General features: G+C 54.1%; 1 protein-coding gene across 1 annotated transcript in view; it reads left to right on the top strand.

The window, feature by feature from the left end:
• Window positions 1–6,352: 6,352 nt before the first annotated feature.
• IGFBP6 (insulin like growth factor binding protein 6) overlaps window positions 6,353–13,729 on the top strand; it is a 328,363-nt gene continuing 320,986 nt past the window's right edge. The window contains exon 1 of the mRNA XM_069653342.1: window positions 6,353–7,260. Coding sequence (XP_069509443.1) covers window positions 6,867–7,260 — 394 coding nt within the window. The 5' untranslated portion in view covers window positions 6,353–6,866. The remainder of the gene's footprint in view (window positions 7,261–13,729) is intronic.

Here is a 13,729-nt window from a genome sequence, read left to right as displayed (position 1 = left end):
CAGTTGAACTATTTTTCGTCCAGAACTGCTCTTTTTGTCTTTTACATGTTTGAAGGTGAAGACTTTTATCAGAGAACCTATATTTACCAAGGGTTTCAGTCTTCACGGTTTTAGTAGAAACAGATGCTAGCGAGTTGGCAATGGCTGCAATAGTCTCATTGTATTGATCAGTGAGAGTCACAACATTGTTGGAGGGGGTAAGATTGGTCAGTAAATGCAAAGCATGTTCAATGAAAGCTGCCGGGGTCATCTTATGGGTATTCCCAACAACCCTCAAAGAGCGTGGATTAGTATTCTGCCTAACAAGTTTGCAAGGAAGGTTCACGGTAAAGGATATAAAGCAGTGGTCAGACCAAGGACAAGTTGTGATGTCAAGATCATCAATTTCCAAGCGATGAGTGAGTATCCAGTCCAAGGTGTGACCTTCCTTATGGGTGGGGCTCATAGTAAACAGTTTCAGACCAATAGCCTCAAGGGAGTGGAGGAAATGAAGGCCAACATGGTTGTTAGGGTGATAGGCAGTCGCCCAGGATAACAACATAGGATGTGCTCTTTATAATGTCACCAAGGACCACCAGAATTGCTCCTCAAACCAGGTTATGATTGTGGGAGGGTGCTAAATATTAACAATACAAATAGTAGTGTTATGATCAACGGAGATTTTCGCAAAGCATATTGCATTCGTCAATCTCAGAAGAGGTACATCTGTGGATGACGAATGCATCCCTGACCATTATCGCAGTGCCACCACCCAGACCTGCATCCCGGTCAGTTCTGAATATCTGATATCCACTAGGGAGTGATGTCATGGCAACGTGGTTAGTGTTTTTAGCATGAATTATTTCCTGTGTTAACCCAGAGAACCAGTTATAAATTATATGGCTTTTTTCTTGGTTTCTAAAAAAGTGCTGCTGTAAAATCCACCATTATAAATTATTTCTCAGACCCTCATACAATACTTGGGGCTCCCTTGCTTTGCTTTGTACATCCCATGAATTCAGACAAGATGGTAAACCCATCCACTGAAAATATTAATCAACTGCCACTGTCAGTGAATTGTTTACAATGCAGATGGCCCCACAGTAGCCACCGCACAACCCCGGGCATCAAAAGCTGCCTCTGCCCCTGCTCACTTCTAGATCTCAGCATGCACGAGGTGACCCTAGTGGTAAACCAACTGTTTTATGCTGAGGCCCCACTGCATAAAAGTATTGTTGCTTGCCTCCTCCAACCCCACCAAAAAACAAACAGAAGTGCTTCTACATCGTCTTTTGTTTTTCTCCGGTTCTACCACGAATGTCGTCAGGCCTAGTGCGGTTGTCACCTGTCTCTTTCCATTTCCTTCCCACTCTCCCCCTCCCTTCCTTATCTATGTCTTAGCTCTTGCACAGTCTGAAATGTCGTCAGGCCCAGTAAGATAGTTAATTTCACATCCTTACTGTTAATGGCCTGTAAAAATGTCATTGTATTTTCCCTTGTTCCCTCCCTTGCCTTGAAGCGCTTTGAAACACATTGTGTATAGGCGCTATATAAATAAACTATCATATCACATATCATATCATCATATATTTTCTATTAAAAGCAAGGACGGCGCTCTCTTTTTCAAGAGCATCACGTCCCGGAGGACATCCTCCGAGCCCCATGGAGGCTGCCCCACATTTCCAATCCCACTGCCCTAGACCCGTTGGCAAAGCTGCAGCAGCAGTCATTGGGTCACGCAGGCCTTCCCAAACTAGACGCAGAACATCAACAGCAGACTGAGACGGAATTTCCAGGAGGCTCCCCCCTGTAACCGCCCTGGCCAAGAATTTGCAGAAAATGGACGGAGAATAAAAGTATACAATAAACAAAACAAATTAGATTAGCGCACGCATAGTTGAAATAGTTGATTCGCTCGCAACGGAAACTGACTTCTTCCATCCAGGCTGGAAATGCGAGTAAACAAGCGGACGGGGCTCTCTGCACGAAGGAGAACCCCTGGCTCGCGGCCCCGGGGACGCGAGCAGATCCTGTAAGAAAGAGTCCTGGCGCGCAACTTGTTTTTACGGAAATGATTTAAGGGCGCAGATTGCCGTCTCCAACGGCTTTGGGGTCGACTGCAAATGCTCCCTTGTTTGCTCTCAGGAAATACCTGGACCCTCCTCGTTGCATTTCAATAAGACACCCTCATGCAAGTCGTGTGTCCGCCCCCTCCCCTATCCTCAGGTGTCATCCCTTTACTATGCTTATTGAACTCTAAATTGCGCCTCAGGGAAATATGCTTCCGCATCCCTCGCCTTGTCCTGGAATCTGCGCAGTTTTACTGGAGTGTCGAGGGAGCTATTAGCACCACAAATAAAACGTGTGTGTGTGTGTGTGAGAGAGCGCGAGAGAGAACAGTGGAGGGGGTAGTGGAGGGAAGCACACACACGAGACGAGGAGGGAGAGGAACGGAAAGAGAGAAGTGCATATGGATGGAGGCGATTAAAAAAGTGAGGGTGACACAAGAGACCAACATGAAGGAAAATGGTGAAATGTAGCAAGAGAAGAGAAAAAAAGGGTCAGGAAGACAAATAAGAAGGGAGAGGACGTGAGACTAGCATTAAGAAGAAATGCAGGGAAGGTGGAAAAGGGGAGGAAAGATGGCGCAAATAAACGATGACATGGGAGGAAGAAAGGGCGAGCAGGGGAGATGTATGGGGTATTTCTTTATTTGTAAGCTTTGTAGATATGTCTGGCAGAAATGCCCCCACAGAAGATGCTGCACGTACCAGAGGCCGTCCCTACGCAGTTCAACGGGTCTTTAGAAAGGATAAGGACCGTGAAAACAGTGGGAACTGGGTGAACGCGGGGCAAGAAAGTTAGGAATGGCAAAGGGGAGGAAGAAATAATGTAGCTGGGCAAATGAAAGGAGGGGATCGGGAGAAGTGTGAAATGAAATCCATCTGCAGTGTAGAGGAGAAACAGAGGGCACGTAGAGTCAGATAAAGTGTAAGGAACCAAAGAGGGGATAGAGAGAAAAGGGCATAGGAACAAGGGAGAGAAGATGCGAGGAAGGGCGGGGGAAAGAAAATAAGAACAAGGATGCGAATTAGGGTGACAGAAATGGAAGAAACGGGAAAGGTACAGACGTAGGGGGATAAACACGCTGCGAAAGGAAGGTTCGAGAGGGCCGGGGATAGAAGACAAAACACACAGAAGTGGGGAAAGGGGCGTAGAAGAGGGGGGAGAGGGGAAGAACGGCAAGGAGAGGACGGGGAATCACAAAGGTGTGAAAGAAACGGGCGACTGGCATCAGGAGGGGAGGTGGGGGCGGGAGAGGGGCTGAAAAAAACAGAACATGGAAACAAGAGTCCAGTGCAGAAGAAGAGAGGACACATGCACGAGACGGGAAGAGGATTGGCGGAGAGGAAACGACAGCTCATAGAGAAGCAACGGGGCTCAATGGGGCAGGGGGCACAGCAGCTAAGTGTGTGGGGGCGGGGGAGGGGGCGAGGGCATGTGCACTTCCGAAGAAGGGGCGCGGTGAAATGAGAAGTGAACTACACATGTGGAGAAGCAAATCACCAAGTAAAGGAACAAAACACAGACGTCAGGGGTAGAACTAGATTCGGGGGCTCCGATTAAAAATGGAAAGAAGAGGAAAAGACAGAGCAAACAAAGAGAAAGAGGTTAAGCATGTCAGGAAGGGTCAGTCCGAGGGTCCTCCGATGCTCAGAATCATCGGTGCTCTCCAGACCAAGGGTCCTGGAGGACCGGGGACGAGGTGTCAGGCGGCATCGGCGGCTGGGCATTACAGGGACAGGAGGGCAGGTCACATCCTTATCAAGGACTCACCCTCTTCCCGGACACCAGGAGGGCAGGTCTCCTCCCTATCCAGGACTCACCCTCTTCCGGGACACCTGCTCCAGGATTCACCCTCTTCCCGGACACCAGGAGGGCAGGTCACCTCCCTATCAAAGACTCACCCACTGGCCGGACACCGGGAGGGCAGGTCTCCTCCCTATCCAGGCCTCACCCTCTCCCCGGACAACAGGAGGGCAGGTCACCTCCCTATCCAGGACTCACCCTCTTCCAGGACACCAGGAGGGCAGGTCACCTCCCTATCCAGGACTCACCCATTGGTCGGACACCGGGAGGTCAGATCTCCTCCCTATCCAGGACTCACCTTCTTCCCGGATAACAGGAGGGCAGGTCACCTCCCTATCCAGGACTCACCCACTGGCCGGACACCGGGAGGGCAGGTCTCCTCCCTATCCAGGACTCACCCTCTTCCTGGATAACAGGAGGGCAGGTCACCTCCCTATTCAGGACTCACCCTCTTCCAGGACACCAGGAGGGCAGGTCACCTCCCTATCCAGGACTCACCCACTGGCCGGACACCAGGAGGGCAGATCACCTCCCTATCCAAGACTCACCCACTGGCCGGACACCGGGAGGGCAGGTCTCCTCCCTATCCAGGACTCACCCTCTTCCCGGACAACAGGAGGGCAGGTCACCTCCCTATCCAGGACTCACCCTCTTCCAGGACACCAGGAGGGCAGGTCACCTCCCTATCCAGGACTCACCCACTGGCCGGACACCGGGAGGGCAGGTCTCCTCCCTATCCAGGACTCATCCACTTCCCGGACACCAGGAGGGCAGGTCACCTCCTTATCCGGGACTCATCCACTGCCCGGACACCGGGGGTGGGGGGTGTGTGGGAGGGCAGGTCACCTCCTTATCCAGGACTCACCCACTGGCCATACACCAGGAGGGAAAGTCGCCTCCTTATCCAGGACTCACCCACTGGCCGGACACTGGGAGGGCAGGTCACCACCTTATCCAGGACTCACCCACTGGCCGGACACCAGTAGGGCAGGTCACCTCCTTATCCAGGACTCACCCACTGGCCGTACACCGGGAGGGCAGGTCACCTCCTTATCCAGGACTCACCCTCTTCCCGGACAACAGGAGGGCAGGTCACCTCCCTATCCAGGACTCACCCTCTTCCAGGACACCAGGGGGGCAGGTCACCTCCCTATCCAGGACTCACCCACTGGCCGGACACCGGGAGGGCAGGTCACCTCCTTATCCGGGACTCATCCACTGCCCGGACACCGGGGGTGGGGGGTGTGTGGGAGGGCAGGTCACCTCCTTATCCAGGACTCACCCACTGGCCGTACACCAGGAGGGCAAGTTGCCTCCTTATCCAGGACTCATCCACTGGCCGGACACCGGGAGGGCAGGTCACCACCTTATCCAGGACTCACCCACTGGCCGGCCACCAGGAGGGCAGGTCACCTCCTTATCCAGGACTCACCCACTGGCCGGACACCAGGAGGGCAGGTCACCTCCTTATCCAGGACTCACCCGCTGGCTGGACACCGGGAGGGCAGGTCACCTCCTTATCCAGGACTCACCCACTGGCCGCACACCGGGAGGGCAGGTCTCCTCCCTATCCAGGACTCACCCTCTTCCCGGACACCAGGAGGGCAGGTCACCTCCTTATCCAGGACTCACCCACTGGCCGGACACCGGGAGGGCAGGTCACCACCTTATCCAGGACTCACCCACTGGCCACACACCGGAAGGGCAGGTCTCCTCCCTACCCAGGACTCACCCTCTTCCCGGACACCAGGAGGGCAGGTCACCTCCTTATCCAGGACTCACCCACTGGCCGGACACCGGGAGTGCAGGTCTCCTCCCTATCCAGGACTCACCCTCGTCCCGGACACCAGGAGGGCAGGTCACCTCCCTATCCAGGACTCATCCACTGCCCAGACACCAGGGGTAAGGGGGGTGTGGGAGGGGCAGGTCACCTCTGTATCCAGGACTCACCCACTGCCCGAACACCAGGAGGGCAGGTCACCTCCCTATCCAGGACTCACCCTCTGCCCGGACACCAGGAGGGCAGATCACCTCCCTATCCAGGACTCACGCACTGCCCATAGGGCTCACCCACTGCCCGAACACCGGGGGTGAGGGTGGGGGTGTGTGGGAGGGGCAGGTCACCTCTCTATCCAGGACTCACCCACTGCCCGTACACTGGGATGGCAGGTCACTTCTCTGTCCAGGACGCCCCGAGGGCAGGAGGACACCTGCCCGTGTGTCAGGCAGGCCGGAGAGCTCCATATCCAGGACCCCCTCTGTGCCCGCGGGCAGGTCCCCCTCTATATCCAGGACTCCCTCTGCATTTGCGCGAGGTGGGCAGGAGTGCCCTGTACCCGAGGGCATTGCCCCTGCACGCCCAGCACTCGCCCTGCGCCCGAGGGCACGACTCCCTGGGCTATGCAGGGAAGTCGGCGGCGCCGGAGACGGTTAGAGCGCCGGTGCTGGAGGCACGCTCTGGGGCAGGGCCACGAGTCTATTTAAAGAGCGGAAGCTGCAGCAGGCGATTGCAGAAGGAGTGCACGCGGCACAGCGCGCTCGCGTGCAGACAGATAGGCAGACAAGCAGGAGAGACTGGCAGGAAAAAAGTTAGCTATATATCTGTAGCTCCATTTAGATCTTCTTATATAGAAAGAGCTACATAGATAGATAAAGAAAGACAGCAGGTGGAAAGAGAGAGGATCACTACAAAGAGATAGATAGATAGATAGATAGATAGATAGATAGATAGATAGACGGCTCGATAGACATGCAGTGACAGGAGGGCAGAAAGACAGCTCTATAAACAGATGTATCGCTAGACTGACAAGCAGCTAGACATACAGAGATAGAGGGGTAGATCCGAGAGACAGGGACATAGATAGGCGCTGCAGAGAAGAATGCCAGGTATCCTGCTAGAAGCATGGACGGGTAGCCAGATGTTATAGCTAGATACACAGACAGAATCCAGGTTGCCGCGCGCACGCAGACCCCAAGCACACCCATTCTCCCGCTCAAACCCCCCCCCCCCCCCAAGTATGTGTCCCCGCTGCTGGCTGCTGGTGGTGCTGCTGCTGGAGTCCAGGGCGTGGGGGCGCGGGAAAGCCCCGGAGTGCCCCGGCTGCCCCGGTGGAGAAGTGGATGCGGAGGAGCAGACCACGCGCCCCGAGGAAGACCACTCGAGCGACCCCTGCAGAAACCCCTCCTGCCACAGAGCCCCGGAGGAGCACTGCGACCCGGCCTGCTACAGAGTGGCCCCTGCGGCGCCCTGCGACCCGGCCTGCTACAGAGCCCTGGGGGAGCCCTGTGGGGTCTACACTCCCAGCTGTGCGCGGGGGCTGCGCTGCATCGCCCGGGCCGAGGAGACGATGCCCCTGCAAGCACTGCTGCACGGCAGGGGGGTCTGCCGGAACCACACTGTCGCCGAGCAAGGTGAGGGCTGCATGCTGCGCGCACGGCTGGGGCCACGGTTACTGGGGCACGGTGTGCCATCGAAAAGAGAGTGGGTGTTGCGTCTCCGCAGTGAGCTCAAGGGGTGCAGGGGACCACTCTCACAGCCTTGGTTTCGGGTGCTTACTGACTACAACTCCCCAAATTCTTTTACTCAGAAAGTTCATATGGTGCTGCGCACCCCCTTCCCTTCACTACAGAGTGCACGAGTGGCCGACATGATGCAAGCTCAAAACAGTTCCATTTCAACTAAACGGGAGATCTGACCCCCGTTTTATGTTCCGCAGTTGCCGCCCTGTGTGTGCTTGCAACCATGCTCGCGATTGCTGTCCTCTATGTCCTGGACACCATTCTGAAGCCAGCGTTTTCCATTCTATTTCCAGTGGCCAGCTATACTGCTAGCCCTGGGCTCCACTGCATGCACGGATGGGGCCCGTCCTTTGTCTTTGGGACGCAGGGCCGAGGGGATAACAGTGCCGCTTAGGAGAGTCGAAATACCCGTTTCTGGACTCTCCAAACACATATATGGCCGTACATCCCAAAGTACCGACATATTTGTCTGTGACACTTTAATATGCCCAGTCAATAAATGCCAGGAACACGTTCATATGCTCTAGTTCAGCCTTATGTTCCAGTGTGCACCAACCATGTGCCAGGAACACCTTCATACCCCCAGCTTCAGTCTTACACTCCAGTGTCCACCCATCATGTGCCAGGAACACCTTCATACACCCAGCTTCAGTCTTACGCTCCAGTGTCCACCCATCATGTGCCAGGAAGACCTTCATACACCCAGCTTCAATCTTACACTCCAGTGACCAACCATCATGTGCCAGGAACACCTTCATACACCCAGCTTCAATCTTACACTCCAGTGACCAACCATCATGTGCCAGGAACACCTTCATACACCCAGCTTCAGTCTTACACTCCAGTGTCCACCCATCATGTGCCAGGAACACCTTCATACGCCCAGCTTCAGCCTTACGCTCCAGTGTCCACCCATCCACCCATCATGTGCCAGGAACACCTTCATAGGCCCAGCTTCAGCCTTACGCTCCAGTGTCCACCCATCATGTGCCAGGAAGACCTTCATACACCCAGCTTCACCCATCATGTGCCAGGAACACCTTCATACACCCAGCTTCAGTCTTACGCTCCAGTGTCCACCCATCATGTGCCAGGAAGACCTTCATACACCAGCTTCAGTTTTACGCTCCAGTGTCCACCCATCATGTGCCAGGAAGACCTTCATACACCCAGCTTCAATCTTACACTCCAGTGTCCACCCATCATGTGCCAGGAACACCTTCATACGCCCAGCTTCAGTCTTACGCTCCAGTGTCCACCCATCATGTGCCAGGAACACCTTCATATGACCAGCTTCAGCCTTACGCTCCAGTGTCCACCCATCATGTGCCAGGAACACCTTCATACGCCCAGCTTCAGCCTTACGCTCCAGTGTCCACCCATCCACCCATCATGTGCCAGGAACACTTTCATACGCCCAGCTTCAGCCTTACGCTCCAGTGTCCACCCATCATGTGCCAGGAACACCCATCATGTGCCAGGAACACTTTCATACGCCCAGCTTCAGCCTTACTCTCCAGTGTCCACCCATCATGTGCCAGGAACACCTTCATACACCCAGCTTCAGTCTTACGCTCCAGTGTCCACCCATCATGTGCCAGGAACACCTTCATACACCCAGCTTCAGTCTTAGGCTCCAGTGTCCACCCATCAAGTGCCAGGAACACCTTCATACGCCCAGCTTCAGTCTTACGCTCCAGTGTCCACCCATCATGTGCCAGGAAGACCTTCATACGCCCAGCTTCAGTCTTACGCTCCAGTGTCCACCCATCAAGTGCCAGGAACACCTTCATACGCCCAGCTTCAGCCTTACTCTCCAGTGTCCACCCATCATGTGCCAGGAACACCTTCATACGCCCAGCTCCAGCCTTACGCTCCAGTGTCCACCCATCATGTGCCAGGAACACCTTCATACACCCAGCTTCAGCCTTACGCTCCAGTGTCCACCCATCATGTGCCTGGAACAACTTCATACACCCAGCTTCAGTCTTACGCTCCAGTGTCCACCCATCATGTGCCAGGAAGACCTTCATACGCCCATCTTCAGTCTTACGCTCCAGTGTCCACCCATCATGTGCCAGGAAGACCTTCATACGCCCAGCTTCAATCTTACACTCCAGTGACCAACCATCATGTGCCAGGAACACCTTCATACGCCCAGCTTCAGTCTTACGCTCCAGTGTCCACCCATCATGTGCCAGGAACACCTTCATATGCCCAGCTTCAGCCTTACGCTCCAGTGTCCACCCATCCACCCATCATGTGCCAGAAACACCTTCATACGCCCAGCTTCAGCCTTACGCTCCAGTGTCCACCCATCATGTGCCAGGAAGACCTTCATACACCCAGCTTCAATCTTACACTCCAGTGTCCACCCATCATGTGCCAGGAACACCTTCATACACCCAGCTTCACCCATCATGTGCCAGGAACACCTTCATACACCGAGCTTCAGTCTTACACTCCAGTGTCCACCCATCATGTGCCAGGAAGCCCTTCATACACCCAGCTTCAATCTTACACTCCAGTGTCCACCCATCATGTGCCAGGAACACCTTCATACGCCCAGCTTCAGTCTTACGCTCCAGTGTCCACCCATCATGTGCCAGGAACACCTTCATATGCCCAGCTTCAGCCTTACGCTCCAGTGTCCACCCATCATGTGCCAGGAACACCTTCATACGCCCAGCTTCAGCCTTACGCTCCAGTGTCCACCCATCCACCCATCATGTGCCAGGAACACTTTCATACGCCCAGCTTCAGCCTTACGCTCCAGTGTCCACCCATCATGTGCCAGGAAGACCTTCATACACCCAGCTTCAATCTTACACTCTAGTGTCCACCCATCATGTGCCAGGAACACCTTCATACACCCAGCTTCAGTCTTACGCTCCAGTGACAACCCATCATGTGCCAGGAACACCTTCATACACCCAGCTTCAGTCTTACGCTCCAGTGTCCACCCATCAAGTGCCAGGAACACCTTCATACACCCAGCTTCAGTCTTACGCTCCAGTGTCCACCCATCATGTGCCAGGAAGACCTTCATACGCCCAGCTTCAGTCTTACGCTCCAGTGTCCACCCATCATGTGCCAGGAAGACCTTCATACGCCCAGCTTCAGTCTTACGCTCCAGTGTCCACCCATCAAGTGCCAGGAAGACCTTCATACACCCAGCTTCAGCCTTACTCTCCAGTGTCCACCCATCATGTGCCAGGAACACCTTCATACGCCCAGCTTCAGCCTTACGCTCCAGTGTCCACCCATCATGTGCCAGGAACACCTTCATACGCCCAGCTCCAGCCTTACGCTCCAGTGTCCACCCATCATGTGCCAGGAACACCTTCATACACCCAGCTCCAGCCTTACGCTCCAGTGTCCACCCATCATGTGCCAGGAACACCTTCATACACCCAGCTCCAGCCTTACGCTCCAGTGTCCACCCATCATGTGCCAGGAAGACCTTCATACACCCACCTTCAGTCTTACACTCCAGTGTCCACCCATCATGTGCCAGCAAGACCTTCATACACCCAGCTTCAGTCTTACGCTCCAGTGTCCACCCATCATGTGCCAGGAAGACCTTCATACACCCAGCTTCAATCTTACACTCCAGTGTCCACCCACCATGTGCCAGGAACACCTTCATACACCCGGCTACAGTCTTACACTCCAGTGTCCACCCATCATGTGCCAGGAACACCTTCATACGCCCAGCTTCAGCCTTACGCTCCAGTGTCCACCCATCATGTGCCAGGAACACCTTCATACGCCCAGCTTCAGCCTTACGCTCCAGTGTCCACCCATCATGTGCCAGGAACACCTTCATACACCCAGCTTCAGCCTTACGCTCCAGTGTCCACCCATCCACCCATCATGTGCCAGGAAGACCTTCATACACCCAGCTTCAATCTTACACTCCAGTGTCCACCCATCATGTGCCAGGAACACCTTCATACACCCAGCTTCAGTCTTATGCTCCAGTGTCCACCCATCATGTACCAGGAACACTTTCATACACCCAGCTTCAGTCTTACGCTCCAGTGTCCACCCATCAAGTGCCAGGAACACCTTCATACACCCAGCTTCAGTCTTACGCTCCAGTGTCCACCCATCATGTGCCAGCAAGACCTTCATACACCCAGCTTCAGTCTTACGCTCCAGTGTCCACCCATCATGTGCCAGGAAGACCTTCATACACCCAGCTTCAATCTTACACTCCAGTGTCCACCCATCATGTGCCAGGAACACCTTCATACACCCAGCTTCAGTCTTACACTCCAGTGTCCACCCATCATGTGCCAGGAACACCTTCATATGCCCAGCTTCAGCCTTACGCTCCAGTGTCCACCCATCATGTGCCAGGAACACCTTCATACGCCCAGCTTCAGCCTTACGCTCGAGTGTCCACCCATCCATCCATCATGTGCCAGGAACACCTTCATACGCCCAACTTCAGCCTTACGCTCCAGTGTCCACCCATCATGTGCCAGGAAGACCTTCATACACCCAGCTTCAATCTTACACTCCAGTGTCCACCCATCATGTGCCAGGAACACCTTCCTACACCCAGCTTCAGTCTTACACTCCAGTGTCCACCCATCATGTGCCAGGAACACCTTCATACACCCAGCTTCAGTCTTACGCTCCAGTGTCCACCCATCATGTGCCAGGAACACCTTCATACGCCCAGCTTCAGCCGTACGCTCCAGTGTACACCCATCATGTGCCAAGAACACCTTCATACGCCCAGCTTCAGCCTTACGCTCCAGTGTCCACCCATCATGTGCCAGGAACACCTTCATACGCCCAGCTTCAGTCTTACGCTCCAGTGTCCACCCATCATGTGCCAGGAACACCTTCATATGCCCAGCTCCAGCCTTACGCTCCAGTGTCCACCCATCATGTGCCAGGAACACCTTCATACACCCAGCTCCAGCCTTACGCTCCAGTGTCCACCCATCATGTGCCAGGAACACCTTCATACACCCACCTCCAGCCTTACGCTCCAGTGTCCACCCATCATGTGCCAGGAAGACCTTCATACACCCAGATCCAGTCTTACACTCCAGTGTCCACCCATCATGTGCCAGGAACACCTTCATACACCCAGCTTCAGTCTTACACTCCAGTGTCCACCCATCATGTGCCAGGAACACCTTCATACGCCCAGCTTCAGTCTTACGCTCCAGCGTCCACCCATCATGTGCCAGGAGCACCTTCATACGCCCAGCTTCAGCCTTACGCTCCAGTGTACACCCATCATGTGCCAGGAACACCTTCATACGCCCAGCTTCAGCCTTACACTCCAGTGTCCACCCTTCATATGCCAGAAACTCCTCCATATGCTCAAGTTCAGCTTATTGTTCCATTGTCCACCCATCATATATCAGCAATGCCACCATAAGCTCAGGTTGAGCCTTATGTTCAATTATCATATGCCAGGAACACCTTCATACGCCCAGCTTCATCGAACGCTCCAGTATCCACCCATCATGTGCCAGGAACACCTTCATATGCCCAGCTCCAGCCTTACGCTCCAGTGTACAACCATCATGTGCCACGAACACCTTCATACGCCCAGCTCCAGCCTAACGCTCCAGTGTACAACTATCATGTGCCAGGAACACCTTCATATGCTCAGCTCCAGCCTTACGCTCCAGTGTCCACCCTTCATATGCCAGGAACTCGTTCATATGCTCAAATTCAGCTTATTGTTCCAGTGTCCACCCATCATATGCCAGCAATGCCGCTATAAGCTCAGGTTGAGCCTTATGTTCAATTATCATATGCCAGGAACACCTTCATACCCCCAGCTTCAGTCTTACGCTCCAGTATCCACCCATCATGTGCCAGGAACACATTCATATGCCCAGCTCCGCCTTACGCTCCAGTGTACAACCATCATGTGCCAGGAACACCTTCATATGCCCATCTTCAGCCTTAAGCTCCATTGTCCACCCATCATGTGCCAGAAACACCTTCATATGCCGAGCTCCAGCCTTACGCTCCAGTGTGCAACCATCATGTGCCAGGAACTCCTTCATATGCCCAGCTTCAGGCTTATGCTCCAGTGTCCACCCATCATGTGCCAGGAACACCTTTATATGCCCAGCTCCAGCCTTACGCTCCAGTGTACAACCATCATGTGCCAGGAACACCTTCATACGCCCAGCTTCAGCCTTATACTCCAGTGTCCACCCTTCATATGTCAGGAACTTGTTCATATTCTCAAGTTCAGCTTATTGTTCCAGTATCCACCCATCATATGCCAGCAATGCCACCATAAGCTCAGGTTGACCCTTATGTTCAATTATCATATGTCAGGAACACCTTCATACGCCCAGCTTCAGCCTTACGC

Source organism: Ambystoma mexicanum, chromosome 3q (genome assembly GCF_040938575.1).
Source record: "Ambystoma mexicanum isolate Mex_15411 chromosome 3q, UKY_AmexF1_1, whole genome shotgun sequence".
NCBI classification, from domain to species: domain Eukaryota; kingdom Metazoa; phylum Chordata; class Amphibia; order Caudata; family Ambystomatidae; genus Ambystoma; species Ambystoma mexicanum.
This window is presented reverse-complemented; position numbering and strand designations above follow the sequence as displayed.